This window comes from Gorilla gorilla, chromosome 13, assembly GCF_029281585.2.
Source record: "Gorilla gorilla gorilla isolate KB3781 chromosome 13, NHGRI_mGorGor1-v2.1_pri, whole genome shotgun sequence".
Classification (NCBI taxonomy): domain Eukaryota; kingdom Metazoa; phylum Chordata; class Mammalia; order Primates; family Hominidae; genus Gorilla; species Gorilla gorilla.
Window position 1 is genome coordinate 109,604,169 of NC_073237.2, and position 22,603 is coordinate 109,626,771.

Sequence of the window (22,603 nt, forward strand, 5' to 3'; positions counted from 1 at the left end):
TTTTTTTTTTTTTTTGAGACGGAGTCTTGCTCTGTAGCCCAAGCTTGAGTGCAGTGGCGCGGTCTCGCTTTACTGCAAGCTCCGCCTCCCGGGTTCACGCCATTCTCCTACCTCAGTCTCTAGAGTAGCTGGGACTACAGGCACCCGCCACCACGCCCGGCTAATTTTTTTGTGTTTTTAGTAGAGACAGGGTTTCACCCATGTTAGCCAGGATGGTCTCGATCTCCTAACCTCGTGATCCGCCTGCCTCGGCCTCCCAAAGTGCTCAGATTACAAGCGTGAGCCACCGCGCCTGGCCAAGTCTTTTAATTCTTATTGCATTTGTTTGGTTCAATATCATAATTTATGATCACTCAGATGCCAGTGATCTCTCCATCCTACCATAATTACCTCTTTATCTGAAAACAGCTGCCCACCTGCCATTTGCCCCATCACTGACACTTTGAGCATGGTCTTTATTTTATTGTGTATTGTATTTTTTAGTGTTTACTCTAAAAACATTGTAGACAAAGACTCTGTTTTATATCTTTTTATACCTCTGATGTAATTTCTTTATGATAATGGTATCAATAATACTAAATTGTCGAGCTCTGTAATTTTTTTTTGAAATGGAGTCTTGCTCTGCTGACCAGGCTGGAGTGCAGTGGCATGATCTCTGCTCACTATAACCTCCGCCTCCCAGGTTTAAGCAATTCTCTGCCTCAGCCTCCCGAGTAGCTGGGATTACAGGCGTGTGCCACCAAGCCCAGCTAATTTTTGTATTTTTAGTAGAGACGGGGTTTCACTGTTGAGCTCTATAATTATAAAATAATGTAGTGTCTGGCATGAAAGTGGATCTTTGATTACGCCTACCTGATGCTTTGCCTTATCCTTCACTAGAAATAAGAACCTATTTCTTAAGCCAGCTGTCATAGAACTATGGGGTAGGAGTTAACAAGGAGAAAATAAATAGATGGCTCCCTGAATCTATATAAATTTCCTACCCACAGTCTTTTTTTTTTTTTTTTTTTTTTTTTGAGATAGTCTCCTGTCACCTAGGCTGGAGTGCGGTAGTCCAACCTTGACTCACTGAAACCTCCACCTCCCAGGTTCAAGTGATTCTCATGCCTCAGCCACCCGAGTAACTGGGATTACAGGTGCATGCCACCACACCTGGCTAATTTTTTTGTTTTAGTAGAGATGGGGTTTCATCATGTTGGCCAGGCTGGTCTCGAACTCCTGGCCTCAAGTGATCTGCCTGCCTCAGCCTCCCAAAGTGCTGGGATAACAGGCATGAGCCACCGCGCCTGGCCAATTTCTTCTTTACCTGTTAGTAATTGTGTCTTATTTCTCAGCTTATTTCCTTCACAGCATGAAATTATGTTTATTGTTTCTCTCCCTATCGGGAACCTTGTTTGTCTTATTCATTGTTCAATTATTAGCACCTAGCTCAGAGTTTGGTATGTAATAGGAGCTTGATAAATATTTATTGAGTGAATGAATAATGAAAAGCATACTTGGTTTCATGAACATGAATACCTACTTGGAATTTTTAAAACCACTTTTTCTTCCACAGACTGGACTTGAGGGACACATAAAGAGAATCCACCAACACCTCCCCCTCCACACACACCAGCTTCCCATTCTCCCACTCCAACTCTAGCTATAGGAGTTATTGTTCCTGGGCCAGGCACGGTAGCTCAAGCCTATAATCCCAGCACTTTGGGAGGCCGAGTTGGGCAGATCACTTGAGCTCAGGAGTTTGAGACCAGCGTGGCCAACATGGTGAAACCCCATCTCTACTAAAAATTTAAAAATTAGCCTGGTGTGGTAGCATGCACCTGTAATCCCAGCTACTCGGCAAGCTGAGGCATGAGAGTCGCTTGAATCCAGGAGGCAGAGGTTGCAGTGAGCCGAGATCACGCCACTGCACTCCAGCCTGGGCAACAATGCAAAACTCTGTCTCAAAAATAAATAAATAAAAGGAATTATTGCTCCTTGGTTTATGTCCCAGATGGACTTTTGCAGCAATACAGTGATGTGGTAGTAAAGATACAAGGCTGAATTTGCAGTTGTCTAGACTTAATTTAATATAGAGTATCCAATTATACCTTGTTTTTCATGTTCTTCACTCTAATGTCCTGGTAGGATTGAAATTGTATCTGAAGTCTGAGCACACTGCGTGCCTAGGGCCATAGTAGACCTTTCTTCAAATTTAAATTAGCTGAAGGCTGGTTGTCCTGTATGTGAAAATGTAATCCAAATATCCTGATTAGGCACAGGCCATCCCAATTAGGTGAATTATCTGAAGTCCTTGCTTTTTATCTGCTGACATTTATGATTAGAAAGCCTTAAAGCAGTTAAATTTCATTAATGGCATTCATTTGTATCTTATTACAGATTGCCTGTTTCCTGCAACCCAAAGAAGCTGCTTTTCTTCTCCTTATCTAATATTTAAGTTTGAACATATATTAAGCATACCTATTAAAGGAACTATACTGGTGGGGCACAGTGGCTTACACCTGTAATCCCAACACTTTGGGAGGCCAAGGCAAGAGGATTGCTTGAGCTCAGGAGTTCGAGACCTGCCTGGGCAACACGAGACCTCATCTGTACGATAAAACAAAAAATTAGCTGAGCATGGCAGTGGTGCAGGCCTGTGATTCCACCTACTCAGGAGGCTGAGGTTGAGGCTGCGGTGAGTTGCACTCCAGCCTGGGTGATGGAGCAAGACCCTGTCTCAAAAAAAAAAGTAACAATTCTGCAGAATAAGGAAGAGTTAGGCATCTGTAGCCCTACGTGTAAACCCTTTCTGCTACAGTCTCCAAAAGTGATCCCTATTAGCACGAGTTCCTTCTCTCTCCATCTGTAGATTATGAAAAATAATTCTGAGTAAAGATGCTAGGAGAGCATTCATTTATTAGATGCATTCCATATAGACAAAGTATTTACCAAGAAACAAGCCCAGGAGCAGGGAACCACCAGGTTGTCTGGTGAACCAGTCTAGATCAGAAATGGAGCAGGTCAAAACTCCTGTATTGATCAGTAGTGGGATCATGCCTGTGAATAGCCATTGCATTCCAGCCTGGGCAACATAGCAAGATTCCATCTCTAAAAATAAAAAAAAAAAGAGACAAGATTTTTATATCCTTAAATTATTATATATAATTCTTTCTCTTAAAAGAATCTTCTGCTGACTCTCAACTTTTCCTGGAAAAAATGGATCATTCCCACCATATGGGGATGAGCTATATGGACTCCAACAGTACCATGCAACCTTCTCACCATCACCCAACCACTTCAGCCTCACACTCCCATGGTGGAGGAGACAGCAGCATGATGATGATGGTGAGTGTCATAGGAGGGGCAATGCAGGCCCTTTCCCACCCACTTGGGTAATAGAAATAATGGAATTTTAGTACTGGAAGCTTATTATCTTTAAAGGTCAGTTTACCAGTGAGGATAACTAAAGCAGACCCAAACAAGTCAAGTCATTTGCTCCAGATTACGTGGCAAGCTACTTACAGAGTCACACCAGAACCAAGATTTTAGGCTTATTTCTTTGGTAGTCCCTTCTAAAATTGACTCTTTTCTGAATTAGGGGTTCTGGTCTTTATGCCTTGGGTGGAAAAGAGAAAAAGACAAAAGTTGGCCGGGCACAGTGGCTCATGCCTGTAATCCCAACACTTTGGGAGACCGAGGCAGGTGGATCACAAGGTCAGGAGATCAAGACCATCCTAGCTAACACAGTGAAACCCCATCTGTACTAAAAATACAAAAAATTAGCTGGGCATGATGGCATTCGCCTGTAGTCCCAGCTACTTGGGAGGTTGAGGCAGGAGAATCGCTTGAACCCAGGAGGTAGAGGTTGTAGTGAGCCGAGATCTCACCACTGCATTCCAGCCTGGGCGACAGAGCGAGAATCTGTATCAAAAAAAAAAAAAAAAAAAGATAAAAGTTGATGGTGGGGGCCTAGTAGAATACTCATGCTCGGTGCCTGTGGTGGTAACGCTAACATGAGGGCAAAAGCCTCCCACTCACGTGAATGTCTCTTATTATCCAGATCTTCTACTTTTAAATGTTCTAAGCTTCTTTGCCCCAAATTCTCATTTAGAATTTTCATTCATCTCTAACTGACTTGTTTTGGTTTTCTGGCAGCCTATGACCTTCTACTTTGGCTTTAAGAATGTGGAACTACTGTTTTCCGGTTTGGTGATCAATACAGCTGGAGGTGAGTAAGCCATTAGGTAGTGTTGGAAGGTGATAGTCACATGAGAGACAGTGACAAATAATTTGGAAGTCCAGCACCTCTTTCTGTCCTAATTACTAAGTCAACATGGTAATGATGCATAACCATCTTGGTTCCTATTTCCTACCTAGAAAGTAGAAAACACAGTACTTTTTTGGTCCTCCGGTAAACCTCTGTTAACTAACATGTATGTTTTGGAGCTCTAAAAAATAATTTAGATACCAGATAGAAGTCTTTTGCAATCCATTTTCTTTCATTCTTTTCCAGAGTGTTTATTTTATTTTATTTTATTTTTTTTTTTGAGATGGAGTTTCACTCTTGTCACCCAGGCTGGAGTGCAATGGCAGCTATCTTGGCTCACTGCAATCTCTGCCTCCCAGGTTCAAGCGATTCTCCTGCCTCAGCCTCCTGAGTAGTTGGAGTTAAACAGGCACCTACCACCATGCCTGGCTAATTTTTGTATTTTTAATAGAGACGGGGTTTCGCCATGTTTGCCAGGCTGGTCTCGAACTCCTGACCTCAAGTGATCCACCCACCTCGGCCTCCCAAAGTGCTGGGATTACAGGCATGAGCCACCATGCCCGGCCTCAGAGTGTTTACTTATTCGATAAGTTATTAGTCCTGGACATAAGACTAACTAAAATTAAATACCACAAAATAACTCTAAGTTTAAAACTGTTGCTCTAATACTTCATTTTTACGATAAATTAAGTGCCACAAATTGTGAAATGACTTGCCGTCAATCATAGAGTTAATATGTCAGAGCTAGGACAAGGACCCAGACCTTCTAGAGCTACCTAGACCAGTGTTCTTTTAGTCTACCAAACTATGGCCCACATCCTTCCTGATTCTTGGCATGGCCCATCTTAGACACTCCTAGTTTTGAGGTAGATGATTACCCATCTCTTTGTGTCTATTATGTTGTATGGTATACTTTAAATTTAACTTGCGCAAACTCAGTAGTCAGTTGGACTGCCTTAGGTACCAGATGTCTGTTTGGAGCCATAAAATCAATTTGTTTTGGGAAGAAGGAGAGCATTTAGTTCAGGTAATGTGTTAAATTAGCAGTTTGAATACATTTATATCATTACCAACACTTCACAGTGTGAAAGACTTAGAATTGAAATGCCTATTCAGGAAATGTAGTCAGCCACTTATGAAACTAAATTGTTTTATTCCCTGTTCCATATTCTACATTGTGTGTTTCAGTGTAACAAACCTAATTTAATGACATCAAGCAGTCTGACCAAAAGGTTATTGTTGTTCTGATTATTTTTCTTATCTTAATCAGAAAGTAAATATGTTCTTGGCAGAGGCAATAGTTTTCAGTTACACCATCTTAGCCGTTCTCCTATCTGAGCAAGAGAAGAGGTAAAAATATAATGTCTTCAAAAACTGAGAGTAGCATTTTTTCTATGTGTCTTTCTAGCTGGACAGCACATTGGCTAATGATTTTGCACATGTTTGACAGTACCACCATATTTTCCTTCCATACTTAGAAATGGCTGGAGCTTTTGTGGCAGTGTTTTTACTAGCAATGTTCTATGAAGGACTCAAGATAGCCCGAGAGAGCCTGCTGCGTAAGTCACAAGTCAGCATTCGCTACAATTCCATGCCTGTCCCAGGACCAAATGGAACCATCCTTATGGAGACACACAAAACTGTTGGGTAAGAACTGAACAGATCCAGATGAAGTCCGAAAGAGCTCGATCAGTTAAGCAGCAAAGCGCAGCTATGTGATCAGCAGCAGCCCTCTTCTTGAGTTAGGAGTTCTGTGTGACCTTGATCAAAACTGTCCTTGGAGGTTTGGGTTTGTAGGTCATGAGCAGGCCAAAGGAGGAATGAGAGGGAGTCTTCTGCAAATATGAATGTTTGTTCTGAGTTGTACGGATTGGCCACTTTGGAAGAAGGGAAGTGAGGAATCCATATTTTAAAATATTTACCAAAATAATAATGAACAAGTTAAGAAATTCAGATCAAGATATAAAAGAATGGCAGACTGCAGTTGATTCTATAAAGTTACACCTAGTCAGCCCTGTCCTCTTTTTGTTTACAATATAAGACTGTATTGATTTCTGTGTTCTGCCTAAGAAAGTATTTGGATGATTATTGGTTTTTCCCATAGATTGGCAAATGTTTTTTGAGATTGTTTTAATAAAAATGTAAGTCTTAAAAACAAATTGGACCTTAAGAAATCCTATAGACTGATATCCTGCTTTCAAACAAGCAGTGTTATGTATTGTACTGATGAGCTTACTGGGGCTCAGAAGGATTGTGACCTACCTAAGGTGGCACAGGGGATGAGTAGCCAGGTCTCCTTATCCCTAATTAAGTAATTTCTTCTATACTACCCAACCCTCAATTCTATTTTTTTTCTTTTTTTTTTTTTTTTTTCTGGAGACAGGGTCTCCCTCTGTTGCCCAGGCTGAAGTGCAGTGGCACTATCTTGGCTCACTGAAATCTCTGCCTTCCAGACTCAAGTGATCCTCCTACCTCAGCCTCCTAAGTAGCTGGAACTACAGGCATGAGCCACCACACCCAGCTAATTTTTTTTATTTTTTGTAGAGACGAGGTTTCGCCATGTTGCCCAGGCTGGTCTGAAACTCCTGAGCTCAAGCAATCAGCCCACCTCGGCCTCCCAAAGTGCTGGTATTAAAGGCATTAGCCACCACCCCCAGCCTCTGTTTCCGTTTTTGTAGAATGTAAACTTTGCAAAGGTGGGAAGCCTAAAAATATTCGGGCAGATGAGCATGAGAGGGTTTACGGCTTCCCTTTCAGGATCTAAGGTGGAGGTAAGTCGGGATTACTCCTCGTCCTTTTCTCCTCCTCCGGAAAAGGGTTCCTTCTACTGGAGGAACCACAGCCATATCTGGCCAATGTTTATAAGCCTGACAGCCCTGTGCTGTTTCATTTCCACGGACCAATCAAAGAACATTCAAGTACCCATGAGTTGCCAGAGTGGCTGTCCAGTTCCAGCTGAGCTCATGGCAAGAACTCTTCCCTCTTTCTCCTGATCTGCAGAACTCCTAGGAGTCCCTGATTGTTGTGTCCCTGTTTACTCTCCAGGCAACAGATGCTGAGCTTTCCTCACCTCCTGCAAACAGTGCTGCACATCATCCAGGTGGTCATAAGCTACTTCCTCATGCTCATCTTCATGACCTACAACGGGTACCTCTGCATTGCAGTAGCAGCAGGGGCCGGTACAGGATACTTCCTCTTCAGCTGGAAGAAGGCAGTGGTAGTGGATATCACAGAGCATTGCCATTGACATCAAACTCTATGGCGTGGCCTTATTGATTGCAGTGGGAAGTTGTTGAAGACTTGAAGACGTGATTCCTGCTCCAATCATCCCTTCTTGCTCCTCTTTGTGCACGTACACACACACACACACACACACACACACACACACACACACACACCCCTGCTCAACAGAGGTTTAGTTTACAGTCTCTGAACTAAAGTAGTAACCTCCCAAATTGTTTTTTCTAATAAGCTGAGATTCCCATTTCTCTTAAGGAGAAGCCACCCATGAGATGTCTTTTCCTTCTCCATCATCTTAGAGCCAAGTTATATGTTCTTGTCTAATCCATGTAGCTTTTTGTTCAATGACTTGATCATCTGCTTCCTTTTTGAATTTTTAACAGATAGTAAGTAAATTTGGTGGTTTTTTTCCCCTGGGTCAGTGATGGAAAGGGGTTAACTTCAGCCAGAATTGATGGCAGCTGAGGGAAATTCTTGCCCAACTAAACCCAGAACTCAAACTTAACATTAGAAAATAAGGTCCAGGGCCGGACACAGTGGCCCATGCCTGTAATCCCAGCACTTTGGGGGGCCAAGGCAGGCTGGATCACCTGAGGACAGGAGTTCGAGACCAGTCTGGCCAACATGGTGAAACCCCGTCTCTACTAAAAATACAAAAATTAGCCGGGCGTGGTGGTGGGCATCTGTAATCCCAGCTACTCAGAAGGCTGAGGCAGGAGAATCACTTGAACCTAGGAGGCAGAGGTTGCAGTGAACCAAGATGGCGCCATTGCACTCCAGCCTGGGTGACAAGAGTGAAACTCCTTCTCAAAAAAAAAGAAAAGAAGGTCCAGCTTTTGGATTCAATGAGTGGGAAATACATTGTGCCTTTCTCTAGATGTGATACGTTATACCAAAATCTTTGTAGTGTGCAGAGGGGTGGTTTGAGACTAAATACAGGCTTAGAGCTTGCAGAGTGTGTATTCTTGGATGGCTGACGCATCGACTTGCATTCCCACTTAACACTTTGATTAACATGAACTTGCCAATCAAAAAATGACAATCAATTTGAGAAAATAGAAATAGATATTAAATAAAACCATTCACAGTTTACTTTGGCTTGATACCTTGGTTTGTCCCAGCTGAAGTGAAGCAAGAGAGTTTGAATTAATTTTTCCCATTATTATAATGTTTTCGCATGTCTGCCTCTAAAACTGTGATTTTCAAGCTTTAGCGTGCATTAGAATCACCTGTAGGGCTTGTTAAAACACTAATTGCTGGGCCTCAACCCAAAAGCCCCCAAAGTGGCACTTCTGAGTTCCTGCTGATGTTACAAGGGACCACACTTTGAGAATCTGTGCTTTAAGCTAAGGAAATATTGCCTGGTGGGTTGGCTGCCTAGTATTGGGCATGGAAATTTGAATTGCTGATTGGTAGATGGTGTGTCTGGACTTAACTCACGTAGTAAATACTGCTGATCAATACCTAATCATTCCACATTTATTGAGCTCCACCTGTGTGTATGTGTACCCAAGCACACATGTGTGAAGGGCTATAGCCAAAGTATTTTTACTAGCCTGTATGAAATCACTAGTCCTTATTTTTAAAGGTCTATGGTTTCTTGGAAGTAGTTTGATTGTTGAGAGAGACCTTTGATCTGCAGTGTAAATCTACCAGTCATGGGCCAGAAGGGCAAAAGCCCAGCTTTCTCTTTGGAAAGACTCAGGCTGTGGTTTGTTGATGGCCAGGTTTTCCTCAGGCTCCAACAACTGTGCTTATACCAAGCAGATCCTCATCCTCCATATAATCATCTTTGTTATTCGTGGGGGTTTAATTACATTACAAGTGGCCAAAACCCCTGTTCTCAGTGAAGAACCACATTGGATTTTTATTCTGTTCAGTTGTAGTCTACACTGCAGTCTTATTCCTGGTTCAAACTACCTCTTTAAATTGATTTGTCTTGTGCTGGTCTGTTAAATCCTGCCCTCCTTGGTGCTAGATCCAGTTGTGCCTCAGGGCAGAGGAAACAAAACACAGCTATCCTGTTGGCCTGTGTTGTGGTTTTGAAGTTTGTACTTTCTCCATGGGTGCCAGTTAAATATTGGAGAGCAAGGAATGTGGACTTGTATGGCTTTGAACCAAAAGAGGGTTATGAGCCTACTGGATTGAGGTTAAAATCCAAGAACCAACATTTAGAGCTTTGTGCTTTTCTCTCATTCCATCACTTTGTAATGATGATACTTAACATGAGCAGGGTGAATGACAGGTACTGACAAAGTCCAACACAAAGGTATAATACAGCCTGTTGTCTCAAGCCAAGGAATCATAAAACCATGAGAAATAAATAGGAATCAATAGTTAGTAGTGACATTGGTGCTCTCTAGAAATCTCAGCATGAGCTGCTATAGAATACCCTCCCAGCAACAAAACCTTATCAGTAAGGCCAGCTAGACCCAATGGCTCACGCCTGTAATCCCAGCACTTTGGGAGGCCAAGGTGGGAGGATGGCTTGTGTCCAGAAGTTCAAGACCAGCCTGGACAACATAGTGAGATTCTATCTCTATAAAAAATCAAAAATTAGCCAGGCATGGTGGTGCATACCTATAGTCCTGGCTATTTGGGAGGCTGAGGCAGGAGGATTGCTTTAGCCCTGGAGGTCGAGGCTGCAGTAAGCCATGATTGCGCCACTGCACTCAGCCCGGGTGACAAAGCAAGACCCTGTCTCAGTAAAAAAAAAAAAAAAAGAAAGAAAATTCAAGGCCAGTTAAGACAAAATGCTATGACTTTGAAATTCACAGAAAGAAATAACAGTTTAGATTAGGTCTTCAGGTATTCAGGATAGAGATAATCTCCTGAAAAACCTGAATTTCAGAGATTCTTAGACTGGCTGCCAAAGAATGAAGCTAGTGAAGGAGAAAAAGCTTAAATTCCATCTTGAGCTCTTGGATTGTGATAATACAATGATTTCATTAACTTTTCATTTCTATATACCTGTTCATTTGGAATTTAATGCTTGACTTCTTTGTTCATTTTGGATCTAAACTTCTCTTTTCTTCCTTCCCCATTCACATCTATTAGAAGACTGCATCACCATTTCTTTGGCCCCCTTACTCTGTTGTCCTTTCCCTTTTCTTTCAGTTTTTTTTTTTATCGCATGTCTAGTATATTAAGTCTCCATAGCCCTCCTGATGCAGTAGACAGTGCTATGCTGTGGATATAATACCAACCAGAAATTGGCATTTATAAACCTGTTAAGAGACTTTAAGCATGCTTCAAGAGGCAGTTGTCCCACTGGAATTTCTATAAGGCTGGTACCCTTCCCAGAGTTACAGAATCTTAGGTGCTGTCTCTAGTCTGTGAGGGAGGAACTCCCAGCATCCCCATTGCCCACAAATGGAATCCTCACTGTATCCACTAGGAGATTAGAAATTAAGGTTTCTTCACTACTTCTATGGTAGGGTTGTCTGAAATTCCCTTTCAGGCTGTGGGTACTGGTCTTGGGTTCTGGTCATAAGGGGTTCCTTATAAGGAGCAGGCAGAGGGGAGTACACTTTCATGTCATTTAATTTTGATCCTGCCCTCTCCAGCTGCTCCTTCAAAAGATACATCAAAAGATACAAACTCTGGGCTGGGCACAGTGGCTCACACACTTTGGGAGGCCAAGCGGGGGCACGGATCACCTGAGGTCAGGAGTTGGAGACCAGCCTGGCCAATGTGGTGAAACCCCATCTCTACTAAAAATACAAAAATTAGCTGGGCGTGGTGGTGCATGCCTGTAATCCCAGCTACTCGGGAGGCTGAGGCAGGAGAATCGCTTGAACCCAGGAGGTGGAGGTTGCAGTGAGCCAAGATGGCGCCATTGCACTCCAGCCTGGGCGACAAGAGCAAAACTCCGTCTCAAAAAAAAAAAAAGATACAAAGTCTGCATTTGATATAATGCCTTAATTACTGGGTCTACAATTAATATGTTGACTGTTTTAGATTGTAAGCTCCTGGAGAGCAGTATTGCTGTAGTAGGAATGTTTTAATAGTGTCATATGAAAAAGAACAAAATAAGTATTTTGATTTTGTGATTCTATGCAAGTCTTTCTGCCCAGAGTGATAATGCAATAAGCTAGTCTCTTCATAGTCTGCATAGAGTCTGGCCATTACCATCAGTTTTTAAGATGTCCGTATTGTGGCCGGGCGCGGTGGCTCACGCCTGTAATCCCAGCACTTTGGGAGGCTGAGGCGGGTGGATCATGAGGTCAGGAGATCGAGACCATCCTGGCTAACACGGTGAAACCCGTCTCTACTAAAAAAAATATTAAAAAATTAGCCGGGCCTGGTGGTGGGCGCCTGTAGTCCCAGCTACTTGGGAGGCTGAGGCAGGAGAATGGTGTGAACCCGGAAGTCGGAGGTTGCAGTGAGCCAAGATTGCACCTGGGCAACACAGCGAGACTCCGTCTCAAAAAAAAAAAAAAAAAAAAGTCCGTATTTTAGGTGGTATGATCCTTTTAGGTTTTCATCTCACTCTCCCCCTACTCGACTTAAAATGACATGCCTAGTACATGCCAGAAGATCCATGTGACCTTCTGCACAAGAGACAGGGTCTTCATGAAGCCACAAGTATTTCAGTATACTGAGGATTCCTCAGTTTAAAAGCCAACTTTTGTCACATCATAATCCCTTCCCTGTTTGTGCTGTTAGGCAAGAGGCTCTGAGCTGGGCCTATAGGAAATTCACCGCCAAACCTTGAGATGCACAGTGACCCTGCCAGTCCCTTTGGTAATGCCAAAATGCTGACGTTACTTGCTCTTCCCACTGGCCCCCAGTGGGCATCTTGCCATCACCACCATTCCTAGTCTCTTCCTTAGTGTAGTGTCATGAACATGGGCTTAGAGGAGTCAATGAGTTTGGATTCTGGTTCCATCACCTACTAGCAGTATGACCTTAGGAAGTTAGTCTAATGATCCCTAAGCCTTAGTTTTCTTATTTAGAGATGGAGTCTCACTCCGTCACCTAGGCTGGAGTGCAGTGGTACAGTCTCGGCTCACTGCCACCTCCATCTCCTGGGTTCAAGTGATTCTCCTGCCTCAGCCTCCCAAGTAGCTGGGGCTACAGGCACACACCATCGTGTCTGGCTAATTTTTGTATTTTTAGTAGAGACGAGTTTTTGCCATGTTGGCCAGGCTAGTCTTGAACTGAGCTCAAGTGATCCGCCCGCCTCGGCCTCCCAAAGTGCTGGGATTGGGAAAGGTGTGAGCCACTGTGCCTGGCCATAATACCTGTTTGAATTAGGCACCTAGCACAAAATAGGCATTCGAGCCTTAGTATATTTTTTTATTATCTACGATGGTTGTTACTCCAGCTTTCAGGAGAATGAAAAGTAACACTCTTCTTGATAAGGTTAATAGGTTAGTATTTTTCTTTTGTTGTTGTTGTTTTTGTTTTTGAGACGGAGTTTTGCCCTTGTTGCCCAGACTCGAGTGCAATGGTGCAATCTCAGCTCACTGCAACCTCTGCCTCCTGGGTTCAAGCACCTCCACCTCAGCCTCCCGAGTAGCTAGGATTGCAGGCATGTGCCACCACGCCTGGCTAATTTTGTATTTTTAGTAGAGACAGGGTTTCTCCATGTTGGTCAGGCTGGTCTCAAACTCTGGACCTCAGGTTATCCGCCCACCTCGGCCTCCCAAAGTGCTGGGATTACAGGCATGAGCCACCATGCCCGGCCCTTCTTTTTTTTTTTTTAATTTTATAGAGTCAGGGTTTCCCTGTGTTGCCCAGGCTGGTCTAACTCCTGGACTCAAGCAGTCCTCCTGCCTCAGCCTCCCGAAGTGCTGGGATTACAGGCATGAGCCACCACACCTGTCCCTCTCCCACTCGTATTACTCAGACTTAAACTACCCCAAAAAGGCTAAAGTCCTGCTAAGAGTCTCCGTAGAACTGATGATTCAAGAGGCTCTTATGATCACAGCTGGTGATTCCCTGTGTTGAATTAGTGAAAACAGGCCAGGCACAGTAATCTCAGCACTTTGAGAGGACTGCTTCATGTCAGGAGCTCGAGCCCAGCTTGGGCAACACAGATGCCTGTCTCTACATAAAACAATAAAAATTTAAAAAAAAATTTTTTTTTTAATGCCCAAAACAATAGGGCATGATTCAAAATTATCCTCTGAGCTGCCTCTCTGGTTCTTTCTGGGAAAAACGCTTAGGCAAGTTGAGAAAGGAAGGAAAGTTGGAATAATGGCAAAACTGTTAGAAGCATTCCTCTTACTTTCCTCCATTGCCTGTCCTCCCAACATTATACCCAAACTAGTTACAAAGCCATTCTGTAAAGAGATCTGGTACCTACAATTTCTTCAGATTTACACAATATCACTAGAATTTAATTTCTACAAGGGCAGGGATCTTTGTTGAGTGGCACATAGTAGACACTCAATAAATACTTGTTGAATAAATGGGTTAAGTGAAAGTGGCAGGGATCAACTAGAGTGTCCTGTGCTTAGGGTCTTTTAATAAAGATGGAAAGAATGATGTTAATCTTGTAGCAATTATCTTTTAAAGTCTGGGAATTAACAGTACTGTTATACTTCATTAAGGATGCCTCACGTTTTTCCAAAAATATATTTATTTTTAAAAACAAAAAATCAGATCAGTTTTATAGAGTCAAATTTTCCAGAGACAAATCAGAGTTTGGATTCCAGCTTAGAGTGCAAGTGAAGCATCAGTAATCTCATGCAGAAGATTTGTCTCCGCAGGAGGTACATTCTGCTTGACTGCAAGCACTCAATTCTCTAAATCTGGTTTGTACTTCTGCCATCATTTTATTCCATTCCAGTGCTCTGGCATGCAAGATAATCCATCTCTAAAATTCAAGACTTCCAAATTGAGATGAACGATTATTGGGCTTGGGTTGGGGTTTATAACCAATCCGATCATTGATCATTTGTTCCCGGCTCTTGGGATCACTGCTAAGCCCAATGGCTCCTTCTCCATCACTGCCTCCTACAACTTCCACATCTTCCTTCTGTTTCTTACGGGTCTGAAAGTATAAAAGTTTTAGGATTAAGGCAACATTCTTTCAATTACCAAATGTTTATTTAGAACACCTACCATGTACTAGGCATGGGCTAAATGATAGAGTTAGGGTGTAAAGAACAATAAACTGAAATCCTAGGTTTGGAGTACTTAGGGGCACAATGAGGATATGGTGTTAAAAGTTGTAACCCCTGATCACTTGAGGTCAGGAGTTCAAGACTAGCCTGGCAAACATGGTGAAACCCTATCTCTACTTAAAAATACAAAAATTTGGCGGGGCACGGTGGCTCACATCTGTAATCCCAGCCCTTTGGGAGGCCGAGGCGAGCGGATCACGAGGTCAGGAGATCGAGACCATCATAGCCAACATGGTGAAACTCCATCTCTACTAAAAATACAAAAATTAGCTGGGCGTGGTGGCGCATGCCTGTAATCCCGGCTACTCAGGAGGCTGAGGCAGGAGAATCGCTTGAACCAGGAAGTCGGAGGTTGCAGAGAGCCGAGATGGCGCCACTGCACTCCAGCCTGGCGACAGAGTGAGACTCTGTCTTAAAAAAAACAAAAGATGTAACCCCTACCCTCCAGGATGTCACAGTCTAATAGGGAAACAGGCAAACTGACGATTATAGGGTGATCAGGGCTATGACCTATGACAGAGAGAAGTCTACACTGCCAAAGAGATAAGAGGTAAGGAGTTGGGGTGTGGTGGTACAACAGGAAGCTACAATTGGAAAGACGTAAGAGCAGACAAGTGAGAGCAAAGGGCATTTCAACAAATTTATTATTCTAGAGAATAGACAGAAAAATAAATTGGGTAAAGAAATAACCACCAAAAATCTATAGCCCGACTGATCCCATGAGATTAAAAGTAACTCAAGAAGGTTTTATGCTATCTTATCAAAAGGTCTGGGTTTTGTGGCTTCATTTTGTTTTCAGATAAAGGGTTTGGCTCCTAAGTCACATGTGACTGCAGAATCCAGAAAGTATGTCTTAGTTTGATCATTTTCAAAAAGAGACACTTATCCCATAACAGCCACTACCTGACTCTAAGGATAACAGATGATAACTTTCTCTAAGAGAGTGAAATGATGTTTTATCCAAAGTTACTTAATAGAAGAATGGCTCAGCTACTCAAATCACTGGAATTACCACCATTCTTCACCACTTGCTGCTGAACTGTGGGCATTTAAATGCCAAGCATCAGGCTGACTGCAATGGCTCATGCCTGTAAATCCCAGTGCTTTGGGAGGCCAAGGCGGGAGGATTGCTTGAGCCCAGGAGTGTGACACTCCATCTGTCTCCACAATTTTTTTTTTTTCTTTAGACTGAGTCTCTGTCTGTTGCCAGGCTGGAGTGTAGTGGCACCATCTCGGCTCACTGCAACCTCCGCCTCCTGGGTTCAAGCGATTCTCCTGCCTCAGCCTCTCAAGTAGTTGGGACTACAGGCGCATGCCAGCACACCTGGCTAATTTTTGTACTTTTAGTAGAGACAGGGTTTCAACATGTTAGCTAGGATGGTCTCAATCTCTTGACCTCGTGATCCGCCTGCCTCGGCCTCCCAAAGTGCTGGGATTTACAGGCATGAGCCACCGCACCCGGCCCACAAAAAAATTTAAAAATTAGCCAGGCATGGTGGCGCATGCCTGTATTCCCAGTTATTCAGGGGACCTGATGTGGTAGGATCACCTGAGCCTGGCAGGTCAAGGCTGCAGTGAGCTGTGATCATGCCATTGTACTCCAGCCAGGGCGACAGAGCAAGACCCTGTCTCAAAAATAAAAATTAAAAAAATAAAATAAATGCCAACACTCACAAAGTATTACAGGGAATAAAATAAGGTATTGCCTTTTATGTGGCAAATGACCTTCCTGATTACTAGTAAGTGATGTTAGAAAGTTCTACCTAAATACCTTTGTGAAAACAAGTTCGAAAAGGCAAACAACTCTATCATTCTGAGAATATCCAAATGGAATGAAATCACTTAAAAGGCTTCCCACTTTGAGCAACTGCTGTTTCAGAAGCTAGAGTCACAGTAGTATAATCAAACTCATGTTGGTAATAAATGAAACAGGCCAGTTTTCTACTGGTTTCACTTTAGTTTAGGGTATGACTGCCCCCACTTCCTAAGTTACTCTAAAACAAGGTAAAACCCACTAGATAACTGTCTTTAGAGGAAAGACTAACTCAATAGTGAGCTGACTGTAGAGTCAAAGTTCAGCATGCTAGCATTTTATGAGATTCATTACAACTGAAGTTTAAGCCATACTTTAAAGCTCACCCTTAGTAATATATGAGTTTTTAGAAAGCAAAAATTACGATACTTAGAGAACACTAAAGTCTCTTGGGATGAAGCAGGGGGAAAGAAATCTAAGTTATTAGTCTTAATATGAAGCATATACAATACATAATAAAGCTGTTAGTGAATATATGCAAAATGTACTGTCCTCTGCCATATAGTACAAGATACCTGCTAGGACAGCAAATGAAAATAGACTTGCATTGAGCCCTCCTTTGGACCTGGTATTGCAGGGAACAGATGCAGAGAGAAATATACTAATCCCTGACTTCAAGGAGCTTATGGCCCAGTGAGGGAAAACAAAAGCAAACAGACAATTACAACAGAGAGTGACCATGCCTATGAGAGAGGTTAGCACAGGAGGATAAGGTTGAGCCTAACCCAGCTGGGGGCTGGAAGGAGTAAGAGTTAGCCTGGCAAAGAAAAAGAAAGGGCTTTTCTGGCAAAGGGAACACTGTGTATAGGCATTGAGATTAAAGATAACCCAGCAGTGAAAGTGGAGAGATAAGCAAGGACCAGCTCACAAAGGAGCTCATATGCCAGGCTAGGGAATTTGGAATTTATTCTGTAGACCACTGAAGAATTTAAGTCTTATTAATGGACATCTAATACCGTGTAGCAAGGCCACAGTTAAAAATACATATGGGGCCCCTACTGTGAACTAGATGGTAAGAACTCAATGGTGACGCAAACAGACATGATTTCTGTAATCAACGTTCCTAACGTAAATGATTTTACAATAAAAAAATTGTAAATTATAATAAATGCTATGAAAAAAATATGGTGCTTTGTGAGAGCCTACAGAGATGGAGGCAGCATGGACGGGAATGACACATGTAACTTGGATACGGTCAAAAGTGGCCTCTTAAATTGAAGAGTTGACATTTAAATGAAGACTGGAAGAAAGGGAGCACTCCAGGCAGGGGAAATAATATGTGGAAAGTCCATGGAAGTGATAAATAGTTTGGCATGTTCAAGGAAATGAAAGAGAGCCAATGTGGCTAGGGTATAGAGAGCAAGGCAAAGAATGGCACGAAATGAATCTGGAGAGGCACTAGAACATACAAAATCTTATAGGCCATGGTGAAGAATTCAGATTTTGTTATAAGTGCAGGAAACTACTGAGGAGTTTTAAACGGGAATGACAGGATTTGAAAATTTTTGAAGATCATTCTTGATACTGGATGCAGAATGCACTGAAAGAGACAAAAATGGAAGTAGAAGACCAGTTAGGATGCCACTACAATTATACAGGGAAAGACGGTTACTTAGCGCAGGACTGTAACAGTGGAGATGAAAAGGTATGGGTGGATTCTAGACATATTCTGAAGGTAGAATCAAAGGGTTTACAGACAGATCGAATATAAAGCATAAGAGAAAGGGAGGAGTCAGGAATGACTGCTAGGTTTCTGGCCTGAGGAACTGAATCGATACTGAGATGGGAAACACTGGGGAAGAATGGAAGGGACGACTGGTTCAAGGGAGAAATCAAGAGTTTTTCTCTCTTCTTTTTTTAACATGTTAAGTGTGGTAGGCTGAAAAATGGCCCCCAAAGCTAGCAGGTCCTAATTCTGGAACCTATAAATGCCTTATATGGGAAAAGGGCCTTTGCAGGTGTTGACTAAATTAAGGATCTTGAGATGGGTGGACTATCCTGGGTTAGTCAGGTGGGCCCTAAACACAATCACACATATCATAAGAAGGAGGCGGAGGAAGTTTTCACAGACAGAAAAGAAGACAATATGACTCTGGAGGCAGAGACTGGAGTGATAGAGTCATGAGTCAAGGAATGCCAGCAGCCACCAGAAGCTAGAAGAGCCAAGGAATGGATTCTTCCCTAGATCCTCCATAGTGAATGTGGCCCTCCTGACACCTCAATTTCAGCCCAGCAATACTAATTTTTGGCCTATAAAACTGTGAAATAATAAATTTCTGTTGTCTTAAGCCATGAAGTTTGTGGTACTTTGTTACAGCAGCCACAGGAGACATACATGAAGTTTGAGATGCCTGTAAAGCATCCAAACAGAGATTTCAAATAAGCTGTTGGTTTAAGAGTCTGCAGTTCAGAAGTTAAAGTTATTGTGTATGTATGTGTGTGTATATACATATTTATGTATGACAGAGAGTCTCACTGTTGCCCAGTGTGGAGTACAGTGGAGCCATCATAGCACACTGTAACCTCAAACTCCTGGGCTCAAGCAATCCTCCCGCCTCCGCCTCCTGAGTAGCTCAGGCATGCGCCACCCTGCCCAACATAGAGACAAGGTCTCACTATGTTGCCCAGGCTGGTCTCAAACTCCTGGCCAGAAAATGCTGGCATTACAGATGTAAGCCACTGTGCCCACACAATAATTATTATCTTAAATATTCCTTAAGCTTTGAAAGTTGTATTCATGGCTGGGTGCAGTGGCTCACGCGTGTAATCCCAGCACTTTGGGAGGCTGAGGTGGATGGATCACTTGAGGTCAGGAGTTGAGACTAGCCTGGCTCCAACATGGCAAAACCCCGTCTCTACTAAAAATAAAAAAATGAGCCGGGCGTGCTGGCATGAACCTGTGGTCCCAGCACGCGGGAGGATGAGGCAGAGGAGGCAGAGGTTGCAGTGAGCCAAGATCATGCCACTGTACTCCAGCCTGTGTGACAGAGTGAGACTCCATCTCAAAAAAACACAAAGTTGTATTCATACCTCCAGGTCCTTTCGAATGTTCTCAAACTCTTCAATGTCATCAAGCTTTAGCTCTAGGCGTGTTGGTTTCCGTCTCAGCATACTGAAGTCAACACTAAGGGCCAAACCCAGTGAACTATTAGCTGTTAAAAATGAAAGAGAGGAGGAAAATCTGAAGGTGATAAAGTCTCAGATACAAAACATAAAATCAATTTGCAAGCATGTATACTAAAGTGAATGGAAATATTAAAAATTTATTTGAATTTACACATAGACTTCTAAAGTCTTTTTTTTTTTTTTTAAGAGATAGGATCTTGCTCTTTGCCCAGGCTGGAGTGCAGTGGCATGACCTTAGCTGACTACAGCCTGAACTTCCCAGACTCAAGCAATCTTACTGCCTCAGCCTCCAGAGTAGCTGGGACTACAGGCGTACACCGCCATACCTGGCTAATTTTTGTGTTTTTTGTAGAAATGGGATCTCTCTCTGATGCCCAGGCTGGTCTCAAACTCTTGGGCTCAAGTGTTCCTCCCTCCTCATTTTCCCAAAGTGCTGGCATTATAGGCAAGAGCTACTGTACCCAGCCAACTTCTAAAGTCTTTAGGTATGTGATTATTACATTTTTGTTACATAATGGAGATCTACAGCTCTATAAACTCAAAAACTCTTTCTGTAAGAATTTAAAATAGCAAACTGCCTATAAGAGAGAAATTCTAGGCAACCATCACTTTAATCTCATGTTCCAGTCACATTCAAAGAAATACTCTAGCTAAAAGAATAAACTATCACATCTTATCTTAGCATAGTTAGAGGAAAAAGTGGACAAACCAGTGAATTTAATCTACTCTACATGAGAATTGTCAGAGATTTGTGATCACTCTTGAATGCTAAATCAGTTTGCTAAATCTCAGGAAAACTCCAACTCACCAATTCACAAGATTATCCTCAGCGTCCAAACAGATCTTAAATGTGTACGTCATTCATTAAACAAACACTTCTTGTGTTCCAGCTACAGAGTTAAAAGGTACAGTCATAATCTGTGGGGAAAACAAAGAGAAAACTGTGATATCATGTAATGAGAACCCTGATGAGGATACTGGCACTGGGCATCACACAGGCACCTAATCCAGTCTGGGCTGAGTGTGGGGTGGACAAGGATGTCAAGCAAGCCTTCCTGGAGAAAATGATGTCTTAGTTGACTTCTGAAGGGCAGGCAGAGAGAAGAGTGCACAAGGAGGCTCAAGTACAGCTTTGGTAACGTAGCAAGACCCTGTCTCTACAAAAAAGTAAAAAAAAATAGCTGGGCTGGTAGTGTGTACCTGTAGTCCTAGCTACTCAGGAGGCTGAGGTGGAAGGATCACTTGAGCCCAGGAGTTTCAGGTTGCCACCATGAGCCATGACCTCACCATGAGACCCCAACTCAAAAAAAAAAAAAAAAGAGGCTCAAGAGAGCATTCCACAGCCTGAAATCCCAAGGTAATACTATGTTAACAAAAACCATTTTGTTTTGTTTTGTTTTTGAGAAAACACAACCCCCCCCAATTGAGTTTAATATCTGTTGATGGCATCATTTGTATATTCTCCACAGCATCCCCTACAGTGTATCTATAAAAACAGTCAGTAAATGTTTGTTGAATAAAAGGTGAGATCATTCTTGAGCACCGTGCTGTTTATCCATTCCCATTCTTTACATTCTTATTTTAACACAAAAACCCTGTGAAGTTGACAAAATGATTCCTATTTCACACATAAAGAAGTCATCGAAGCAAGCTGTTCAGTTTGGTTAATAATTTTAGCCTCCTATAAAAATTATAAAGGTCAACATGATAAGCATTAAGTGAAAATGATGGAAGTGAAAACTCCTTGAAAGTATGTACAGATACAAATTACTACACGTATCTAGGATGAAACTAAGGACTGTGAAGTATACAAAGGAAGAAATAGTTCCTTCTCCCATGAAGCTTAGGATACTACAGGTGATATTATCAACACAAAACACTGGCACATTACATTTCAAATTCCTTTGTACTAAATCAGGCATTATCTTCTACCAGATTCCAATGCAGACAAATGGTAGAGAAAGCCAAAGTTCCAAAGAGGGAAAGAGAGGGATAGGGATACCTAAAAGAGGAAAAAAAAAAAATCTATACATTTTACCTTTTCTGCAAACTGCAAAAAACTGGCCACTAGGGAGCAGTATAGATTAACAGTTAAAAGTGCTGGCTGTAGAGGTTAAAGGGCACAGGTTTTAATCCCACTACACCACCGATCCTGAACAATTCGTTTCATTTCTCACTAGACCTTAGTTCCCTCATCTGTATCCTTCTCTGTTGTTGTAGGAAGTCAATAACGTAATGCAGAGTAAGCTCTTGGAATATTATTTGGCATTTAATAAATGTTCAATAAATAACATCTATTATTGCTGTAATTGTTCTAGGGGGTTGCATGAGGATCTGGCCAGCTAGGGAAACGTCAGTATTTTGAGGATCTCCCACCGCCCACGTGGGGATAAAAACCTTATCCTGTTCGTCTCTAATGCCCCAGCATCCAGCAGGGCAGAGAGACGTACAGAGTTACCTGACACCTTCCTATCCATCATCTTATTCTCAATCTGATACAAAGACCGGGCTGAAGACAAATCAACAAAATCAGGCCGAAGCTCCTCCGCCGGGTCTTTATTTGACTTTGGCACTAGCGGGCTCTTCTAGCTTAATCTCTCGCCGCAGCCCAAATCCACCGCCGAGCCATCAAGCTCAGAGGGGGAGCCTGGGAAGACTTCCGGACCATGGAGGAGAACAGTCCTCGTCCTCTAGCTCCAGGCCTGTACCTCGGAGCCCAGGCAAGGGTTTCTATGGTAACATGGTCCTCGGCTCCGAGAAGACGTAAACGCCTCCGTACGCCCGGGGGGCACAGCGGACTCCGGAAGCCCTTGATTCGCTCCAGAGTTCAGCCCCGAGCCGCGCGAGTCGATTCACCTACCTCTTTTCAAGCCGGCCTAGCCCCTTCCCGGAACCTCGGCTCCCCCCACGAAACTACTGCTAAGCCAACTGGACTACACTTCCCATACTGCTTGGAGCCTCTCTCTCCGCAGAACCTCGTCTTCCGCGAGCTTTTCCTGGAGGTTCTAGGAGGGATGCCCCTCAATGCCACGACGCCAT

The 22,603-nt window shown here is 42.9% G+C and overlaps 2 protein-coding genes across 3 annotated transcripts in view; one reads left to right on the forward strand and one right to left on the reverse strand.

The window, feature by feature from the left end:
- SLC31A1 (solute carrier family 31 member 1) overlaps positions 1–8,581 on the forward strand; it is a 43,510-nt gene extending 34,929 nt beyond the window's left edge. Inside the window, exons 1-5 of one of the 2 annotated variants that reach the window (XM_063697000.1) lie at positions 2,359–2,677; positions 3,164–3,327; positions 4,138–4,210; positions 5,728–5,896; positions 7,295–8,581. In XM_063697000.1, coding sequence (XP_063553070.1) covers positions 3,199–3,327; positions 4,138–4,210; positions 5,728–5,896; positions 7,295–7,496 — 573 coding nt within the window. In that variant the 5' untranslated portion in view covers positions 2,359–2,677; positions 3,164–3,198 and the 3' untranslated portion in view covers positions 7,497–8,581. Of the gene's footprint in view, positions 1–2,358; positions 2,678–3,163; positions 3,328–4,137; positions 4,211–5,727; positions 5,897–7,294 lie in introns of those variants that run through there. The other variant, XM_019033403.4, reaches the window with a different exon arrangement.
- A 5,479-nt stretch (positions 8,582–14,060) lies between these two features.
- Positions 14,061–22,561, reverse strand: CDC26 (cell division cycle 26). The gene is made up of 4 exons (XM_019033407.4): positions 22,425–22,561; positions 20,373–20,482; positions 19,469–19,590; positions 14,061–14,492 (listed from the first exon to the last, which is right to left on the reverse strand). The coding sequence occupies exons 3-4, from the start codon at positions 19,547–19,549 to the stop codon at positions 14,316–14,318; spliced, it is 258 nt and encodes an 85-aa protein (XP_018888952.1). The 5' UTR covers positions 19,550–19,590; positions 20,373–20,482; positions 22,425–22,561; the 3' UTR covers positions 14,061–14,315.
- Between the last annotated feature and the right edge of the window lie 42 nt (positions 22,562–22,603).

Bases quoted from the DNA above. Each gene is read 5' to 3' on its own strand.
- CDC26 (XM_019033407.4), bottom strand. From the start codon at position 19,549: ATGCTGAGACGGAAACCAACACGCCTAGAGCTAAAGCTTGATGACATT. The intron at 14,493-19,468 runs GTATGAATACAA...TTATACTTTCAG, and splicing joins ACATTCGAAAGGACCTGGAG to ACCCGTAAGAAACAGAAGGA.